Below are 20,111 nucleotides of genomic sequence, written 5' to 3'. Positions count from 1 at the left end.
ATTACACTGCCCCGACTACTGCCAAACAGTTGGTTCGAGAATTCTTCCCACGATACGGTTTACCACGTGTTGTTCACTCAGATAACGGCCAGCCGTTCTCATCCGAATTAATGAAACACGTTTCACTTTTGTTAGGTTATCAGTGGAAATTCCACTGTGTCCGACACCCCGAAGCAGCAGGTCTCGTAGAAAGACATAATCAGACTCTGAAAATTAGATTGTCCAAAATATGCAGAGAGAAAGGTGTCGACTGGGTAGTAGCATTACCAGTTGCACTCTTTTACACAAGAATGGTAGCACACTCTCGAACAGGGCTATCCCCGTATGAGGTGATCTTCGGCAGACCACCAAATATGTGGGGGACGCCTATACCACGCAAAATAACTGATATTGACTATAATATGCTGACAGATTACTTGGCTTCCTTGATGTCTGCACTACAATCTTGTCGTTCACAGGTAGCTGCAGCCTTTCCCGACAACACTGAGGTGAAACCCCATGACGTAATCCCGGGGGACCTCGTCCTTGTGAGGAATTTCGACCGAAAGACTCAGCTGGAGCCCAGGTGGAAGACACCCAAGTTGGTCTTGCTGACCACAAGGACAGCCGTGAAGATTGAAGGCAGGAAAGGATGGATTCATTCAAGTCATATCAAGAAATTTCATGGACTTCCTTCAGATGTAAACAGCCCACCTCGTGTGTCCCCACCAATTGACTCAAAACTACCTTTGGCTGAGGCCGACAGTAAAGAACTCTACAAACTAAAATTAAGGCCTAGGCCGTCGGACGATTTGATTGTTTAAGTCCTCTCCTAGGTGAAGCGGTTGAATCTGTCTCCGACATGTATCGCCTAGACCTGAATCATGGACAGTCGCGAAAAATAATGAAACGACAGGCGTATTGTAAATCACTGCGTAGCCATTGCATAGTGACATTATTAATCTTGTTTTTCTTAAGTCTTTTAATAATTACTGCAAGTATATTGTTGCACATATATTACCCTATTGCCAGAAACGTTTACAATGTTACTGCTGAACATTCTTTTAGTGACTTACCCCCGCATGAATTGTCTTATAGACTTGCGCTGCGCAATAACACTTTCATTAGTATGTTACATCATTCCCATCAGACTAGTAATGCAACTAATTGTTGGGTATGTGGCCGGCTCCCTCCCTATCAGAATTATGAAGGAGTCCTGCCTTTCTTTCCACATCCGTTTACACATAATGGCTCCTGTGGAGCATGGTTTAGTTTAATCAATTCCATAGACTCAGATACAGCCGTTTACCAAGACCAGTGGGTATGGGGAAATCTGAACCTAGTTTTATTCAAAGTCTGTTACCCTGACAAGGAGGGTCGCCCCAAAGGAACAGGAACTGATCTAGAAAATGAAGTGTATGGATTAGGTAATTTTACTCCTAATCTCATGGTTCTAAATGTCGAATCCGAAGTTGAACTAGTTTTACCAACCATGTCAGTATTCCCAGCGAAAGGTGAATTGTGTGTAAGAAAAGTTGGTTCCATACATATGGGCCATAGTAAATGCACTACTACAATAGAATTCAGTGATCAAGGTAAATCTTCATTTAGAGCTTATCGCCACTCCTACTTTATATGTGGTCAGACTGCATATATGCGTCTACCTCTAGATTGGGATGGTACCTGCTACATTGCATTCCTTTTGCCACCTGTTTTCCTAGCTCCTCCTGATTATTATAGAAATATTCATTTAGTACACAATAGAGAGCGGAGAGATCTCCCGATTGTCGATTACACTGAAACAGCATGGGAAAAATACACAGATTTCAATAAAGGCATCTTTCCCTATATAGGTACTGTTACTAATAGTAAGCTGATACGTAGATTAACTAGAACCCTTGAAGCAGTAGTGAACGAAACTATTTCCGCCTTAGGCAATTTAACAGAAGAGCAGTCTGCTATGCGGATTGTTGTGCTTCAAAATCGTCTTGTCCTTGACGTCATCCTGGCCGATAGGGGCGGAGCTTGTAGGGTCATCGGATCAAGCTGTTGCATATTCATACCAGAAAATTCGCCATCTATATATAAGGCCATAACCCGCCTTCATAAGATTGTAAGCCAGATACACCAGAATCCAGGCACCTGGACTTGGTCCGGTTGGTTTTGGAGCGTGATATCAGCCTGGGGATGGAGAGTCCTATCCTTCCTAGGTATTGGCCTTCTCATATTATTCAGTTGCTGTCTATGTCTGCAATGTGGACCAGCGATTTGTGGTCTGTGTACCACATCGTGCATTCCACACCAAGATTTTCATTCAAGATCCCGGAAGAAGAAAGAAGAACAAATGATGCTATATGAACAGATCAATGGATTAATGAAGATTGATATCTCTTAACGGGCAAGTAGGGGACAAGGAGGGAATGTGGAAATATGGATTTTTCTGGTCAGTTATGTCCCCTATCTTGGACCCCAACGGTTCTATGTGCATGTTACAAGTACATGTATGTTCCCTCCAGTTCCAGTTATGAAGACGCAAACACATGTGCGTCCACCGTCAACATGTCCTCTGTCAGATCCGCCATGAATAGGCCGGATATTCCCTTCCTAAGTACGAAAGGCCACCGCCTTTATATGGTTCACTTATGCCATTTTTACCGTCCAGGCAAGTAGGCCCTGATTCTGTCATCGAACTCTTTTTGCCTTTTGCCTCTGAAAACTCCAGTCTGAGCCTGCATCTGTGACCATGAACTTTGTCTCATTCTCTGCGCGGCTCACGAAGCCTGACATCAGCCTATTCTCTGCCAAGAACTGTATTTCACCTTCGAGTTATCTGCCTCATCCCTGCCCAACGCATTCCTGTCTAGTAGCTTAAGTAAACATTCTGCCAGCTACCAAGCAAAGGCCCGACTTCTCTGTCTTCATACAAGTAATTCATAGCCCTGTTGCTATGGAAGATTCCGCCCTCGCATCTAGTGTAGACACTTAGACGCTTGTACACGCACTAACAGTCAGTATAGTCAGTATAGAATAAGATTCCACTCGAAGAGACCTCTCTTTTGGATAACATAGTTCTTTAAACATAGGATGTTAGATATGATTTGGGATTAGGTTGACTTGACCCTCCAGACTTCTGTCGCCACATGTAGAGCTAAATGTCAAGTCCCCTTCACCCCCTAGTTACACGTCAATCACACGTCATACTGCTGCGCGCGCATCTATGCCAAGTATTATCTTATAGATCCACCTATATATGACATCATAACCAATTATGTTCCTTTTTACTCCTTATTACACCCATTTTCGGTTACGCATATGAATCGTCATTTTCCTTATCAATTGTTACGCCTACTGCATTCGCTTCATTGTAATGTATGTACTATAAAAGTCATTTCTTGTCAATAATGTATGTACTTCACTTCCTGAACCTTCGTGGTGACGGAACTTGGAGCAACCGATTATAATCGTTCATTGGAATAAAGCCCATTCCGAACCTCTAATACCACGGATTCTGCCTCTCATTTTACTGAGCTATATTTATTATGTTTCCGTATCAAATTAAGTCCCGGTAAAGAAAATTATTTACCACACTATACTGGATCATCGCTAAGGAATCAGCGGTCAAACGTATCTCTATTGACCCTTGTGATTGGTCTGACCACCACGCTATCACCTTCCTCCTGCCTAGCACCCACAAGACATGGACACCACAACCCGTGATTCCCAAACTTTGGGTTAGAGAGACCAAGAACCTGGATCACGGGAAACTGGCTGCGCGCTGTGAGACCAACATCCCCCACCCCCCCTCAGTGCACCTCGGTCAACAGCCTAGCGGATCATTATTCCTCAACTATATCCGACATTCTCGATGATCTTGCTCCACTAAAGGTAAAAAGAACCCAGATCAAAAACAGGAATCCCTGGTTAAACGGATCCCTCAACAAGGAGAGGAGATCCCTTCGACAGACTGAACGAAACTGGAAACAGCACTCGTCAGCAGCCCATCTAAAACTTCTCCACCTGGCCAGAAATGCCTACAATAAGAAAATCCTCAACTCTAAAAAAGAATTCTTCAGAACTGAATTTGAGAACGCCAAGAATCGACCTCGCAAGCTATTTGAATTGGTCAAACACCAATCCAACAAACTAGCAAAAACCTCACAAGAAACACCTAAACCCTAATATCAAGCGAGGAATTTTCATCCTTCTTCTGCGACAAAATCTCTGCCCTAGGAAACGAACTTAAATCCACAACTCACCACCAAAATCTAAATCTGTTGGCTCTACCTCTTCTCTCTGCCCTGTCTTCCCAAACCTCACCCAAAAACCAAGCGCATTGGTCCAACTTTAAAATCTATGACGAACACTCTATCTCGAGAATTCTAGCCTCCTTAAACCCGAGCAATCACTTCAATGATCCTCTCCCTTCTAACTGCCTAGCTGCCGCTCTCAGGCCATCATTCCCTCCCAATCAATGCCTCCCTCCTACAGGGTTTAATAACTGATTCTCTTAAGGCTGGCCAAGTCGTCCCCATCTTAAAAAAAACCTACGCTGGACCCTGCTTCCATCGACTATAGACCCATATCCAACACCCCACTCCAAGCCAAAGTTCTGGAAAAATGTGTGCAACAGCAGCTGAGCCTTCATATCACCAACTTCCACCTTCTAGATGACTTCCAATCCGGGTTCAGACCTGGACACAGCACGGAAACCACCCTCCTCCACATCGTGGATGACACCCTCCAAGCCCTCGACCAAGGCAAAACCTGTCTCCTAATCCTCCTAGACCTATTTTCTGCCTTTGATACAGTAAACCACGAAATTCTCCTTGAACGCCTCAAACTCAGGATGGGTTTGGATGGCACAGTCCTTGAATGGTTTAGATACTTCCTCCAAAATCGGTCACAGAGAGTCCTCATCAACGGTAATCTATCCGCTCCCTCTCCGATCACGGTTGGAGTGCCCCACGGATCAACCCTCTCCCCTACCCTCTTTAATCTTTACCTTGAACCAGTCACAGAGGTGCTACGCTCTGCCAATATCTCCTACCTTATGTACGCCGACGATACACCGATCTACATCAAAATCTCTTCCCCTGAGGACATTTTCTCCCTAAGTGAGGCCCTGAAGCTGACTGTCCACTGGCTCGCCACCAACCAGCTTAATCTTAACGCGAATAAAACTGAATTCCTTCTAATCTCCCCACCCAAAACCAATCTAGACATCCAGGAATGGATCAAGGCTATCACAGCACTAAACTGCCCTCCTACCATTGTTGACTGCTAAATCCCTTGGAATAACCCTTGACTGCAGCCTGAACATGCGGGGCCATATTCAAAGCCAAAACCCGCCAGATTCCACCTGAGTTACCTAAGAAACCTAAAACCCTTTCTCAATGCCTCGGACCTAAAAACGACAATCCAGGCAATCCAGGCACTAGTCATTTCCAGACTAGAATATTGATGCTCTACTCTTGCAGGGCTAGCCAAGAACTCTCTGGCCCCATTGAAAGCCTGCCTCAACGCCACCGCCAGACTCCTAATCGGCACAAAGAAATTCAACCACATCCCTCCCCACCTAAAAGCTCTGAACTGGTTCCCCTAGAGGCCAGAATCCAACTTAAACTGGCTTGCATTACTCACAAAGCTCTTTACTCCATTTCGCCTGCATTTCTCGCCCAAAAACCTGTGAAATCCGGAGGAGCCAGAAACTCCCGATCTGCCAAAAACCTTTTGCTCCAACCAGCACGCTTCCGGAAGAAAAAAACCTACAATCGGGCCTTCTATGGGACCGCTCCAAGAATTTGGAACTCTCTCCCACCCGCCATCAGAAGACTTCGGTCCTGGGCACACTTAAAAATGGAGACCAAAACTTTCCTAATGGGCAAATTCCTCGCCTAACGATCACATTACAATCACCTCAGCGACATGTTCCACCCTCCACTTCAACATTATCCATGGCTTTTACGTATGATACCTATTCCTGCACTCATGGGCATCCCACCCAAGAGTTGAGACTGCGTGCCTCTTTTATAATATATCTACCTGTTTTTCCTTTTTATCCCATATGTAGCCGGGACCTTAGACTGCATGCTTTTTTCGTGTATAATGTATCCACCTATTTTACCCAATTCGTCCCTCCCTGCTAACTCTTTGTATACCATCCTTAATCCTGTAAAGAGCTCCGATACCCTCACAAGTCTGGTTCGCGCTCTAAAAAACTATAAAATAAATAAATAAATAATACGATGAACTTCATCTCGAAGTTATGTACATGTAGTTTGGCTATACTGGGGCTGAAGGTACTCCCCATTGATGTATCATGGTTCTGTTGATATAGAGAGCCTTTTAATTCAAAAATATTTCTGGTAAGTGCAAGTCTTGCGTATTTTTTTTAATGAAATGTCGGGGTGTACTATATGTCCAGGTTTCCTGAAAGAGGATGCCTTCAAGTGCTTGTAACGTATTCTCCTGTGGTAGGCTCGTATACAGACTCTCTATGTCGAGTTCGATAGACAGGTAAAAATCCGGGACAAATTCCACTTATTTCAACATATTCAACAAATCTATGGTGTCTTTTAAGTACGTTGGAGTTTTTTGGACGATGGGTCTGCAGAAGGTATTATAAAATTGTAATAGGGGTTCCAGAATCAAGCCTATACCTGATAGTTATAGGTCGGCGTGGAGATGGAAACATATAAAAATATGCTGTAAGTGATTCCTTATTCCTTAAACACTCTCCTTCTCTATGTGATATCCAACTCTCCGTTTCTGCTTCTATACCATAATGCTGATTTCTTTAATCAGCCCAGGCATAGGAGTCTGCATCAATCCTGTGGTAATGCCTTTCATCTTCTAAGAAGTGTATACATACATATCTGAAGGCAGTTCTGGTCTGTAGTACAATGGCCCCTCCCTTGTCTGTGGGTTTAATCACCATTTTAGTGTCGCTACTTAGGGCCAGATGTACATAGCATTTTGCCGGCCGCAAACAGCCCGATTTGCAGATTCTGGCCCTTTGAGACTGGAAAAAAGCTTTTTGTGATGTACAAACTGGATCACGATTTGCATTTGCGATTCGGTATTTGGAAAGGGCGTATTTGGGGCGTCCCTTTCCTGCCCTTTGCGACTGGAAAAATATTTTTTGTGAGGCACAAAATGCAAAATCTGATTTCCACATTCTGAATGGATATGGCATATGTTACTGTTTTGCAATCGAATTCCAGTCGCGAAACAGTAATACTTTACCACCATTTAAGAAGTGCTGGTAACTCATTCGCAAATGGCAAGGGGTCCTTTTGGACCCATTTTCCCTTTAAGAATGTTGAAAAAATTATTTTTAAAAGCAGGCAGTGGTCCCAAGGACCACTAGCTACTTGTAAAAATGAAACTTAAACTTAAAACTTTTCTCTTTAAATGTATCCCGTTTTCCTTTATTCAAATGCAATCACAGACATGGTGGCCTGCTGACCCCCGCACTCACCATACCTGTGATGGCTGCAATTCCTAATGGGTCCCAAACCGAGACCTACCTCATTAATATTCATGAGGTAGGTTTATTTGCAACCCATTAAAAACCGCAAATGAAATCCCAAAAGAGTTTCATACAATCATTATTTACTTGCGATTTGCAGGAAATCGCATTTAGGAAATCGCTGTTCCTAATTTTAGTACATCTGGCCCGTAGTTCGGAGATTGGAGGCCAATGTACAGGATGTACTGTTGGTAACATACAACAGCATCAGGTGAATATACCGGCTGTACCCATGGTAAGGTACAACATGCAATAGGCCCATATACATGCTGTTCCGTAGCTAATTTATGACCGGAATTTGGCCAATATATAGTCTGTACCATTGCTAATGTATGACCAGTGTTAGGCCCATATACGTGCCGTACCATTGGTAACACAGAATCTGCATCAGGTCAATTTACAGGCTGATCTTTTGTAAACATACGGCCAGCCTCAGGCTATTATACAGGCTGTACCATTGCTATCACAGGGCCGGCATCGGGCATATAAAGGACATTCTGTTTCTAATGTACAATGTTGCTATCCTAGTACCAACATGAGGCCAATAAATGGGCTGTCCTGTTGCCAATGTATGATCAGCATCAGGCCAAAATACAGACTGTATGTACAGGCTGAACCTTTGCCAACATACAACGGGCAACAGTTCAGTATCTGGACTGTACTGTTGTTAACGTACAAGCGGCATCAGACCAATGTATAGGTTGTACCGTTACTAATGTGTGACCAGTATCAGGCCATAATCTAGGCTGTACCATTGCTGATATATATGACCAGCATTTATGTCAATATAAAGGCTGTACCATTGCTAACCTATGACTGGAATCAAACCACTATAGAGACTGTACTATGAATATTATAGTATGACCTCAAGACAATTTATGAGTTGTACCGTTGCTAACATCAAGCCAATGTACAGGTTTTACCATTGCTACCACACCACCAGCGTTAGGCCCATTCACAGGTCGTCCCACCGCTAACACAGAACCAGAATCAGACATATATTCTGGCTGTACCATTGCAATTGCATAACAGGTATCAGGCCAATAGACAGGCTGCACTGTTGCTAACGTGCAACCGGCATTAGGCCTACGCACCGGCAGTACCATTGCTATCATAGATTGGGCCAACATTAGGCCCAAGCACTGGCAGCATCATTGCTATCATAGATAGGGCCAACATTAGGCTCAAGCACCGGCAGTATCATTGCTATCATAGATTGGGCCAACATTAGGCTCAAGCACTGGCAGTATCATTGCTATCATAGATAGGGCCAACATTAGGCCCAAGCACTGGTATTATCATTGCTATCATAGATAGGGCCAACATTAGGCTCAAGCACTGGCAGTATCATTGCTATCATATATAGGGCCAAAATTAGGCCCAAGCACCGGCAGTACCATTGCTATCATAGATTGGGCCAACATTAGGCCCAAGCACTGGCAGCATCATTGCTATCATAGATTGGGCCAACATTAGGCTCAAGCACCGGCAGCATCATTGCTATCATAGATTGGGCCAACATTAGGCTCAAGCACTGGCAGTATCATTGCTATCATAGATAGGGCCAACATTAGGCCCAAGCACTGGTATTATCATTGCTATCATAGATAGGGCCAACATTAGGCCCAAGCACTGGTAGTATCATTGCTATCATAGATAGGGCCAACATTAGGCCCAAGCACCGGCAGCATCATTGCTATCATAGATTGGGCCAACATTAGGCTCAAGCACCGGCAGCATCATTGCTATCATAGATTGGGCCAATCAATCAATCAATCAATCAGGCATTTATATAGCGCACTACTCACCCGGAGGGTCTCAAGGCGCTTGGGGAGAGGGGTCCGCTACTGCTCGAACAGCCAGGTCTTGAGTTGCTTCCTGAAGGCGAGGTGGTCTTGGGTCAGGCGGAGGTGGGTCGGGAGGGAGTTCCAAGTCTTGGCGGCCAGGTAGGAGAAAGCCCTTCCTCCTGTGTTGACTCTCCGGATGCGGGGGACGGCGGCGAGGGCATGGCTGGTCGATCGAAGCTGACGTGTGGGAGTGTAGAAGTTGAGGCGGCTGTTGAGGTATCTTGGGCCTTGGTTGTGTAGGGCTTTGTGTGCGTGGGTGAGGAGACGGAAGGTGATTCTCTTGTTGACCGGGAGCCAGTGCAGGTCTCTCAGGTGTCCGGAGATGTGGCTGTGTCGGGGGATGTCGAGGATGAGTCTTGCTGAGGTGTTCTGGATCCGCTGGAGTCTCTTCTGGAGTTTGGCAGTGGTTCCGGCGTAGAGGGAGTTGCCGTAGTCCAGTCGGCTGGTGACGAGGGCCTGGGTAACCGTCTTTCTGGTCTCGGTGGGGATCCACCGGAAGATCTTACGTAGCATGCGCAGGATGTTGAAGCACGACGAGGAGACGGCGTTGACTTGTCTGGTCATGGAGAGGAAGGAGTCCAGGATGAAGCCCAGGTTGCGAGCGTGGTCTGTCGGTTTGGGTGCGCTGCCCAGGGCAGGGGGCCACCAGGAGTCGTCCCAGGCGGAGGGCGAGGAGCCCAGGATGAGGACCTCCGTCTTGTCCGAGTTCAGCTTCAGGCGGCTGTTCATCATCCACTTGGCTACGTCTTTCATCCCTTCGTGTAGGTTGGCTCTGGCGGTGGCGGGGTCGTTGGTGAGGGAGAGGATCAGCTGGGTGTCGTCGGCGTAAGAGATGATGTTGAGGTTGTGTTGGCGTGCGATGGCCGCGAGGGGGCTCATGTAGACATTGAAGAGGGTGGGGCTGAGCGAGGAGCCTTGAGGGACGCCGCAGATGACTTCGGTGGCTTCTGATCTGAACGGGGGGAGGCGGACTCTCTGAGTTCTTCCGGCGAGGAAGGAGATGATCCATTCTAGTGCCTTCTCCTGGATTCCGACGTTGCAGAGGCGCTGCACTAGGGTGCGGTGGCAGACAGTGTCGAATGCCGCAGAGAGGTCCAAGAGGATGAGGGCCGCTGTTTCCCCGTTGTCGAGCAGGGTTCGGATGTCATCAGTGGCGGCGATGAGGGCGGTCTCGGTGCTGTGGTTGGCCCGGAAGCCAGACTGCGAGTGGTCGAGGGAACCGTTCGTCTCGAGGAAGGCGGCCAGCTGCTTGTTGACGGTCTTCTCGATGACTTAGGCCGGAAACGGGAGGAGCGAGATGGGGCGGTAGTTTTTGAGTTCGGCGGGGTCCGCTGAAGGTTTCTTCAGTAGAGCGCTGAGTTCGGCTTGCTTCCAACTCTCCGGGAAGGTGGCGGTGTCGAAGGAGGTGTTGATGATGTCCCGCAGGTGGGGTGCGATGACAGCGTCGCCCTTGTTGAAGACGTGGTGCGGGCAGGGGTCGGTTGGAGAACCGGAGTGGATGGAGTTCATCGTGCGACGGGTTTCTTCGGTGTTGATCGGGGTCCAGGCGCGGAGGGTGGTGGCGGGGGGTGCAGGTGCGGTCGTGGGGTGCGTTGGCTGTGTGATGAAGCTGTTGTGTAACTCTGCGATCTGGTTGTGGAAGTAGGAGGCGAGGGAGTTGCAGAGGTCTTGTGATGGGGTGATGTCGTTGTTTCCGGCGTTGGGGTTGGAGAGCTCTTTGACGATGTTGAAGAGTTCCTTCCTGTTGTGTGCGTTGTTGTCCAGTCGTTCCTTGAATGCGGTTTTCTTGGTGGCCAACATTAGGCCCAAGCACTGGCAGTATCATTGCTATCATAGATCGGGCCAAAATTAGGCCCAAGCACTGGCAGTATCATTGCTATCATAGAATGGGCCAACATTAGGCCCATGCACCAGCAGTGTCATTGCTATCATAGAATGGGCCAACATTAGGCCCAAGCACTGGCAGTATCATAGCTATCATAGATAGGGCCAACAGTCGGCCCATGCACCGGCAGTATCATTGCTATCATAGATAGGGCCAACAGTCGGCCCATGCACCGGCAGTGTCATTGCTATCATAGATAGGGCCAACAGTCGGCCCATGCACCGGCAGTATAATTGCTATCATAGACAGGGCCAACATTAGGCCCATGCACCGGCAGTGTCATTGTTATCATAGACAGGACCAACAGTCGGCCCATGCACCAGCAGTGTCATTGCTATCATAGATAGGGCCAACATTAGGCCCAAGCACTGGCAGTGTCATTGCTATCATAGACAGGTCCAACAGTCGGCCCATGCACCAGCAGTGTCATTGCTATCATAGATAGGGCCAACATTAGGCCCATGCACCGGCAGTGTCATTGCTATCATAGATAGGGCCAACATTAGGCCCAAGCACTGGCAGTATCATTGCTATCATAGACAGGACCAACAGTCGGCCCATGCACCGGCAGTATCATTGCTAGCATACATAGGGCCAACATTAGGCCCATGCACCGGCAGTATCATTGCTATCATAGATAGGGCCAACATTAGGCCCATGCACCGGCAGTGTCATTGCTATAATAGATAGGGCCAACATTAGGCCCATGCACCAGCAGTCTCTTGCTATCATAGAAAGGACCAACAGTCGGCCCAAGCACCGGCAGTATCATTGCTATCATAGATAGGGCCAACATTAGGCCCATGCACCGGCTGTACCATTGCTATCATAGATAGGGCCAACATTAGGCCCATGCACCGGCAGTGTCATTGCTATCATAGACAGGGCTAACGTTAGGCCCATGCACCGGCAGTGTCATTGCTATCGTAGATAGGGCCAACATTAGGCCCATGCACCGGCAGTGTCATTGCTATCGTACATAGGGCCAACATTAGGCCCATATACCTTCTGTATCATTGCTATCGTAGATAGGGCCAACATTAGCCCATACACCAGATGTACCATTGCTATCATAGAGAAGGCCAACATTTGGCCAATATACAGGATGTACCGTTGCTAGAGTAGAATGGACATCAGGCAACATCAGCCCAATATACAGTCTGTTGCGTGGACAACTGACTTCAGGACACTATACATGCTGTACAATTTTAACGTACGACCAACACAAGTGACTCACTCTTCCTGTTTTTCTCAAACATGTCCTGCATATCCCTCTCTACAGATCTCTGAATGTTTGTACAAGTGGTGCAACTATCCCACGACTGATGTGGTCATGTATTTCGTCTAACATTTGAAGGAATGCTTCTTAAGCTTACCATACCCGCTCACTGATGATCTTCTGACAGCAGACTTCCTCTTCTCCTCAGCAGAAGCCATCATCGGAGATGCTGTGGGTGATGCATTTACTCTGGTGTCAGCTGTGGGTGTGGGAGGGTGCGGCATCACGCTGGGAGGATTCTGTCGAGTACCTTCATACACAAGAAAATATAAGAGTCACAATCCTGCACCCATCTCAGCCAAGGCCTACTTCAAGTTACCCAACAAGCGGCAGCTGTTTCTTCGCAGTCGAGGAATCCTGACTGCTGAGCTCGCTCCTTAAGAACCTTTGCACCCAGAAACCACCTCTTGATCAGAAAGAAACTCACAGCCAACTTTTACTGAACTTTGTGGACCCACAGCCAGATTCGTGGTCAGGATAGGTTACTGAGTTGAGACACTGAAGTCTGTTAATTAATTGTATAGTATTGCATGGTATCATTTGTATAGCGCTTGCTGACCCTATTTGGGACGCTAAAACTCTTACTCACATGGACAGCAAGTTACACCATGTAGGGTGTGTGGTTGGAAAGGTATTGTTTTCGTTTTGGGCCTATGTGTGGAGTGTTTCATGTTGTGCATGATGACCTCAGAGGTGTGGTTACTGTATAGCAGGATGCAAAGCCAGGCGGTGTGATGAGTGAGGGTATGTAAGACAGACACACAAAATATAGTTCTAATAAGGATTAATCCATACAGGCAGCTACACAGCACCAGTCTACCCAGAAGGGAGCGGGATGCTGTGTGCGTGCGCATAAAGAAGGGAGGTAATCAGAGAAGGTCCAGTAATCCAAAAGGGCAAGACCACTGAGGTGCCACTCAGGTTACTGAGTGCATTATCTGGAAGAGCCAAAGTGCTGTATCAAGTGGCTAAACCTTAGATTTCGACCCACCGTCAAAGAGAAGCCCTCTCAGATGCACCCCTCGCCTACTACACTAGGAAGCCCCAGAGGAGAAGCATTGCACCATCCTACACGTATGGGGTCCCTATGATACATTTACAGTTATCCATACCACATCTCTGGATTTCCCTTGTTGCATTTGAGGATTGCTAATGCCGCATTTGAGATTTTCTCATGCCACATTTGTGGACTGCCCATGCCACATTTGTGGATTTCCCTTTTGCATTTGAGGATTGCCCATGCCACATTTGAGGATTGTCCATGCCACATTTGGGGATTGTCGATGCCACATTTGAGGATTGCCCATGCCACATTTGCAGATTGCTCATGCCACATTTGCAGATTGCCCATGCCACATTTGCGGATTGCTCATGCCATATTTAGGGAATACTGATGGACTGTTGAAAGGACACCTTGTTGCATATGTGACTATTAGCCACTCAGTGGGGAGGAAACAAGTATCCCAGTGTGCAATTTGTAAAAATAAATATCTTCACCCCCCCCCCTCCCACCCCTTTACAGGTTACCTTTGAAATCAGAAATACATGCCTTGCTTAAAAAAACACAATGGCATCCCTGCTCAGTCTATGCACCCTTTTTAAGATGCAATATGTGCATGTCTAACCTCTGCAATGGATATAAAGGTAACAACCTGGGCTGAGGCTGGGATTCCTGTTTACTTTTGAAATCATGCATTCAGAATGGCATTTACCAGTGTTTCTGACATAGGATTGTTACACTGCCTGAAGCTTCTCAGCTTGCTTGTCAGCCTCAGTATAACAGAGGCCTCACTTCTCACTCCTCACCCCTCCCCCACCCTGCTCTCTCTGAGGTTTAGGGAGGGATGACCATTCACACTCAGACACTAAGGGCTAGATGTACGAACAATAGTAACAGCGATTACCAAATAGCGAATGTTTGTGAACTGCTATTTGGTAATTGCTATTAGTAAGGCACAAAGGGGTTATTCAGCCACTGTTCCCTAAATAGCTATGCATAGTGGGTCGCAAAGAGACCTACCTCATGAATATTAACAAACAGCCTTATGCATCAACCCAAAATCCAGTCGGTAAAATACCGATTCCTTATTAGCTCCCGGTATTAAGTAAAAAATTCCCAATCCCAATGCATCAACCCAAAAGCAGAAATCGGTATTTAAGGAATCCTTAAATAGCGATTCTTTAAATAGGGATTCCTTAAATACCGATTCCTTAAATAGCGATTGCATTTAAGGAATCCCAAAGTGAGATTCCTTAAATGCAATGCATCAAAGGTAAAAAATTAGCGATTTCGCTAATAAGGGGAGCAAATTACCATGAAGATGAACTGCATGGTAATTTGCAAAAACTTTGAAAAATGCACTTTTGTGCATTTTTCTAAGTGTCATGTTGCGCACACACATGCCCTTAGAGCATGTGTGTGTGCAACATATGTGCACATATCATTTTCAGGGGTGCAACAGGGTGTCCTTTTGACACCCTGGCACCCTTGAAAGTGCTCCAGCTATTAGCGATTCGGTAATACCGAATCGCTAATACAGAATGGCTTTACATTCATTCCTATGGGCCTCCAAGCCCATAGGAATGAATGGGTAGGTATTCCTTATTACCGATTCGGTATTACCGATTCGGTAATAAGGAATGTTAAGGAATCGCTATTTGAATAGCGATTCCTACATGCATAGCCTTTTGCTATTCCTTATTAGCGATTCCTTATTTTTCGCTAATAAGGAATCGCAAATGCTAATGTTGATGCATATGCCCCAAAGTATGCTGCAATTTGTGACCCACTTGGATTCGCTGCCATCACGGGGATGGAGGCCTGCTGGGGTCAGCACACCACCATGTTTGCGATTACTTTTAAATAAAGCAATTTATTTTGTTAAATGCAGCTTGTTTTCCTTAAAGAAAAACGAGATGAGTTTAAAAATTAAAAATAAAAGTATTTTTTTATAAGGATAGGCAGTGGTCCCTGGGGCCACTGTCTACTCCTATAGAATATTTATTCAACCATTCTCAACGGATAAGGGCAAAGGGGAAGGTGTCCCTATGGGACCCCATCCCATTTGCGAATGGGTTACAGCCAACTTTGAGTTGGTGGTAAGGTGCAATGTTTTGCAACTGCATTTCTGTCACAAAAAAACATTTGTACATATCAATGCAAATCTGTATCTGGAAGTGACGCCCCAAAACGTCCCTTCCAAATACTAATTCGCAAACTGAGGGATTCGGTAACAAGATACCAAATCACAATTTGGCCTCTGAACATCAGAAAAGGCATTTTTGCATTTCAAAACGGACCAATTCTGCGAATCAGGCAGTTTGCGAACTCAAAGATTTTTCGTACAACTAGCCCCTAATTGGAAAAAGCATGCCACAGCATACTGGGCATTCTACTGAAAAAGGACGGACAGTTTTGTATACCTGCCAAAGAGATTATTACCACTTTTTTAAAAATCATTAGGATTTTGTAAGAACTCAGCTGAGAAAGGGAAGAATACATTTATTATGTACACAAGCAGATATTTAAATGCTGTATCCCTTTCAAAAGGAAGCTGGAGAGTCTCACACCATACATCAGCGTGAAGCCAGAGATGTGAAGGCCTTCCTGAAGTTCATTGCCTAGCTCCTACTCCTTGACGGATAGCCATCTCCAGCACTGCCTCAGTTGTAGAAAGCAATGCAGTGTCATCAGATCAGAAACCTATGATCAGAACATATAATACAACTGTATTCCTCCATCACCACCTACCAAGCTCCTCCTTCTGCCTTACTTAATTATCAGCACCAACAACTAATTAGGAGCATACAGAAGTTCCACTCATGCACAAACATCATGGTCCAAATTCACAAACTGCATTTTATAGTACATAAGGTAACACTACAGTAGTATTACTCACTTACTACAAAACAAAATGGACTTCACAAGCCTGGGAATTGAAATCTCCCCCTTCACTTCTGTCTTTTCTAGGGAGAGATCTCCACACATGTAAATTTACTGCTTGGTAGTAAATGTGGGAAGGACCAGGGAATATGGCTGGAAAATCGGGAATTTCTACTCTACTACAAAATGAGAGAAGTTTAGGGAAAAGTATGGAGGGACTTTAAGAGGGAGAGGCTACTAAAAACACCCACCTACAAAAAAGTGAACACATTGCTTTTCACTAACTATACTTCTAACGTTACAAGCTCCAAAAGTGTCTAAACAGTAATAAAAGTATTCCAACCCAGCCTTGGAGAAATTTGTGCACCACCCATAGCCACTCAAATGTACTTGTTGTGTTATGTTTTGATATGTGTATTTGTAAAGCACACAATCACACTGTCACCCATGAGGGTATCGTGGCACTGAAAAGGTGTGTGTGCCTAGCCCTGCTTATTGTGGGTTGGTCAATTGAAAAGCCAGGTCTTCGGCTTCTTGCAAAATTCAAGAAGAGAGGAGGAGATTCTGATGTGGAGTGGGAGGTCGGTCCACGCTTTAGAGCGATGTAAGAGAGCTCTGGTCCTCTTTATCATGTTCTGTCCATGTGTGTGGTGTGTACGAGTAGGAGTCCTGCAGAACAGTGGTGTCTGGGTGGTTGGTGGAAGGAAATGCGACTGTTAAGGTAGGTGGCGCCTGAGTTCTGTAGTGCCTTAAACTCTCTGCCACAGAAAATAAGAGATAATGTTAAATAAATTAAATTAGAATAAATAAAATATAATATGATACTCTTAAACTATATATAATATATTATAATATACATTTAAAGTTAATTATGCAGCTATTAAATAATTGTTATATTAATGTATAGTTAATAATAAACCTAATTTAAAAGATACACTTTTAACATTTTGGTAAAAAATTATTTACATTAATTCAACACATACCTTTTAACAAGATGTGTGATTGCTCCTGGGTGGAAATTCTTTTTAGTTATACTTTTTGAAATTGTATTCATAAATTAAATGTATATATGTAAATTATTTGTTTATTAAGGAACAGATTTAATTTAATGAGTTCATGTGCTGCAACATTTTATTATGCTTATGATATTAAATCATTTTGCATGAATAATTAATGATGGAGATCACCACAGTGATGCACATCTCCACCTGCTTGTGAAACGTTTCCAGTAGTAAATTTGCACTCGTAAATTCAATCTTCAATTTGTCCATCCCCAGAACTGAAAGGATGGAGACATGTAAGCCTACACTAATATGTAAATCTACACTTGGAAATTGAGAATACCACAGCAGCTTATATTTACACCTAGGTGTAGGAGTACATTTACACATGAGTAGATTTACACATAAAAGTGTACCTTTGTGAATAGGCCACTATGTCACCATTTAGACAAAAGAGTTAGAATCATATGAGATGACGTCAGCAAACAAAATTCTAGAATATAAGTGTGCACCAGTGTGAAGAAACTGTGTGTGATCAAATGCTAAGAAAAGCAGTAGACAGAAGTAGTTGTCAGGATGTGTGGAAGTGTTGAGAAATGTTTCAAAACATGACAAGTATGACTGTTAAGCAAATGACTTGCAGGAATGTTGAGAGATGACCTATTTTGTTGTTGCAGCATGAGTGTTGAGACATAACTAGGATATCTTATTTTAGGTTTAAACCTATAGTAACTGATAAAACCCCACCAAAAGGAAAACATCCCTCACCAGTGTAAACATATAAACACTGCCCGAACACAAACTAAAAGGCCATTGAAAGAAAGGAACTTGAGAGAGAATGAGACATTTTACTTTTAGTCTGAAGGGGCCATCACAATGTAATGAGAAGTTACTTACCTTCAGTAACACCTTATCTGGGAGATACTCTATCTAGCTGCGGATTTCTTACCTTAGAATATTCCCCAGGCATCAGACTTAATCCAGCAAATCTTGAGAAGATTCCCTGGACGCCGGTAGGTGGTGTCGAATAGCTCTGTGTCAGCATCATAGGCACCGGATTTGAAATCCACAGTGCCTTATAGGTGCCACCCTAGCGCACTGGCTTCAGTTTGTGACTTTTTCTACACTAGAAATACAGAACCACGGCAGGGAATAACTGACCAGTGTGCAGATTCAAAGGACCTTTTTAGTTGGGAAAAAGTCAGGGTTAGTAAAGAATATGTGGCTAGAGCCTCAACCAGATAAAGTGAGATACCAAAGCATTATCTCCCCGGAGGTGGGTCTGTGAACTGGCTCACACTAAAATGTTTGGGAGGACCGAATTGGCGAAATGCCTGTCAAAATGGACCTAATTTTCAAGGCAGTAGTATTTTGTAAATGTGTGCAAAAATCCCCTGGTAGCAGCCTGACTAATGTCCAGGACAGGGACTGCATGAGCTAACAGTCAACAGAGCCTTAGCTTCTGTAGAATGAGCCCACAAACCCTCCGGAGTTTGCTTTCTGGCCAATTCGTAGCAGATATTAATACAGACTACGATCCATATGTAGATGGTCGGTTTCTGCACTGCTTTTCCCTTCTTCTATGAAGTGAACCCTACAAAGAGTCAATTATCCATCCAATGCTTCTTGGTGTGGTATATATAGAAGGACACTGCCTTTGTAGGGTCCAGACGGTGGAGTCGTTCTTTCTCATTGGAGGGATAAGGTGCAGCAAAGAACATCGGCGGCATGATAGCTTGGCCGACATGAAAGGGTGTCACAACCTTCAGCAGAAAAGAGGCACGGATTCGGAGAGCTAGTTTGTCCAGGAAGAAGCTGGTATATGAAGGTTGGGGAGAAAGGGCTTGCAGCTTACTGACTCTCTTGGCTGATGTGATGGCCACCAGGAAAACAGATTTCACTGTCAAAACTCTGAGAAGGAAGGTATGCATGGGTTCAAAAGGAGAACACATAAAAAATGTCAGAACGAAATTAAGATCTCATTGGGTTATAACGAAAGGTGTAGAAGGAAGCATACGCTGAAGACATTTCAGAACATATGTCACAATGGGTTAGTCCGACAACCGGAAAAATGCCAAGAAGGCTGAAAGATACCCCTGAACTGTGCCCAGAGCATGATGTTGCTGGACTGAAGACAAATCAATCAACACTTCAGACAGGGGCGCGGAAAAGGGCCAATGTGCTTCTTAGCGCAACAAGTGTAGAGAACAACGAGAGAGCTAGGGAAGAGTGGGGTACGTCCGTATCCCCTGTTCTAATGTGAGTTTTATCAATGGTGGACGAACCCAACGATGTGTAGTACGATCACTGTAAGACAGTGTTTGGGAACCCACTAGGTAAGTTAAACGACCCCTCACACACCAACCTGGTTGGTGTCATGCTTCATCATTGGGGTTCCAACCGGGTGGCCGAATGCCCCCCGGTTGTGCTGCGACGCCTGGCTACAGCGGAGCTGGTGTGGTGCAAGAGTGTGATGTCGTGAAGATTAAAAATATCTCTGAGAGTCCTTGCCGTTGGGAATTTATTGTTGGCGGCTCAGGATATAATAAAAACTGGGTATGTGATGCAACTACGAAAGAAATTATTATCTAATAGTTGTTAGTGTTGTAGGTCTACATGTTTCAGCCCTCATGGAGATGTATGGAGCTTTCGTCATGACCAGTGAGAGGAGTGAGTGGCAAGTGAAAAGTGCCACGTGATAAGTGA

General features: G+C 45.0%; 1 protein-coding gene across 2 annotated transcripts in view; it reads right to left on the bottom strand.

The window, feature by feature from the left end:
• The window catches only part of CCDC180 (coiled-coil domain containing 180), a 592,866-nt gene that overhangs the window by 162,274 nt on the left and 410,481 nt on the right, over positions 1-20,111 (bottom strand). For both annotated transcript variants that reach the window (XM_085613885.1, XM_085613886.1), the window contains exon 28: positions 12,624-12,771. In XM_085613885.1, the coding sequence (XP_085470011.1) occupies positions 12,624-12,771 (148 nt within the window). The remainder of the gene's footprint in view (positions 1-12,623; positions 12,772-20,111) is intronic.

This window comes from Triturus cristatus, chromosome 1_2, assembly GCF_964204655.1.
Source record: "Triturus cristatus chromosome 1_2, aTriCri1.1, whole genome shotgun sequence".
Taxonomy (NCBI): domain Eukaryota; kingdom Metazoa; phylum Chordata; class Amphibia; order Caudata; family Salamandridae; genus Triturus; species Triturus cristatus.
The sequence above is the reverse complement of the archived record's forward strand: the minus strand, read 5'-3'. Positions and strand labels throughout refer to the sequence as shown.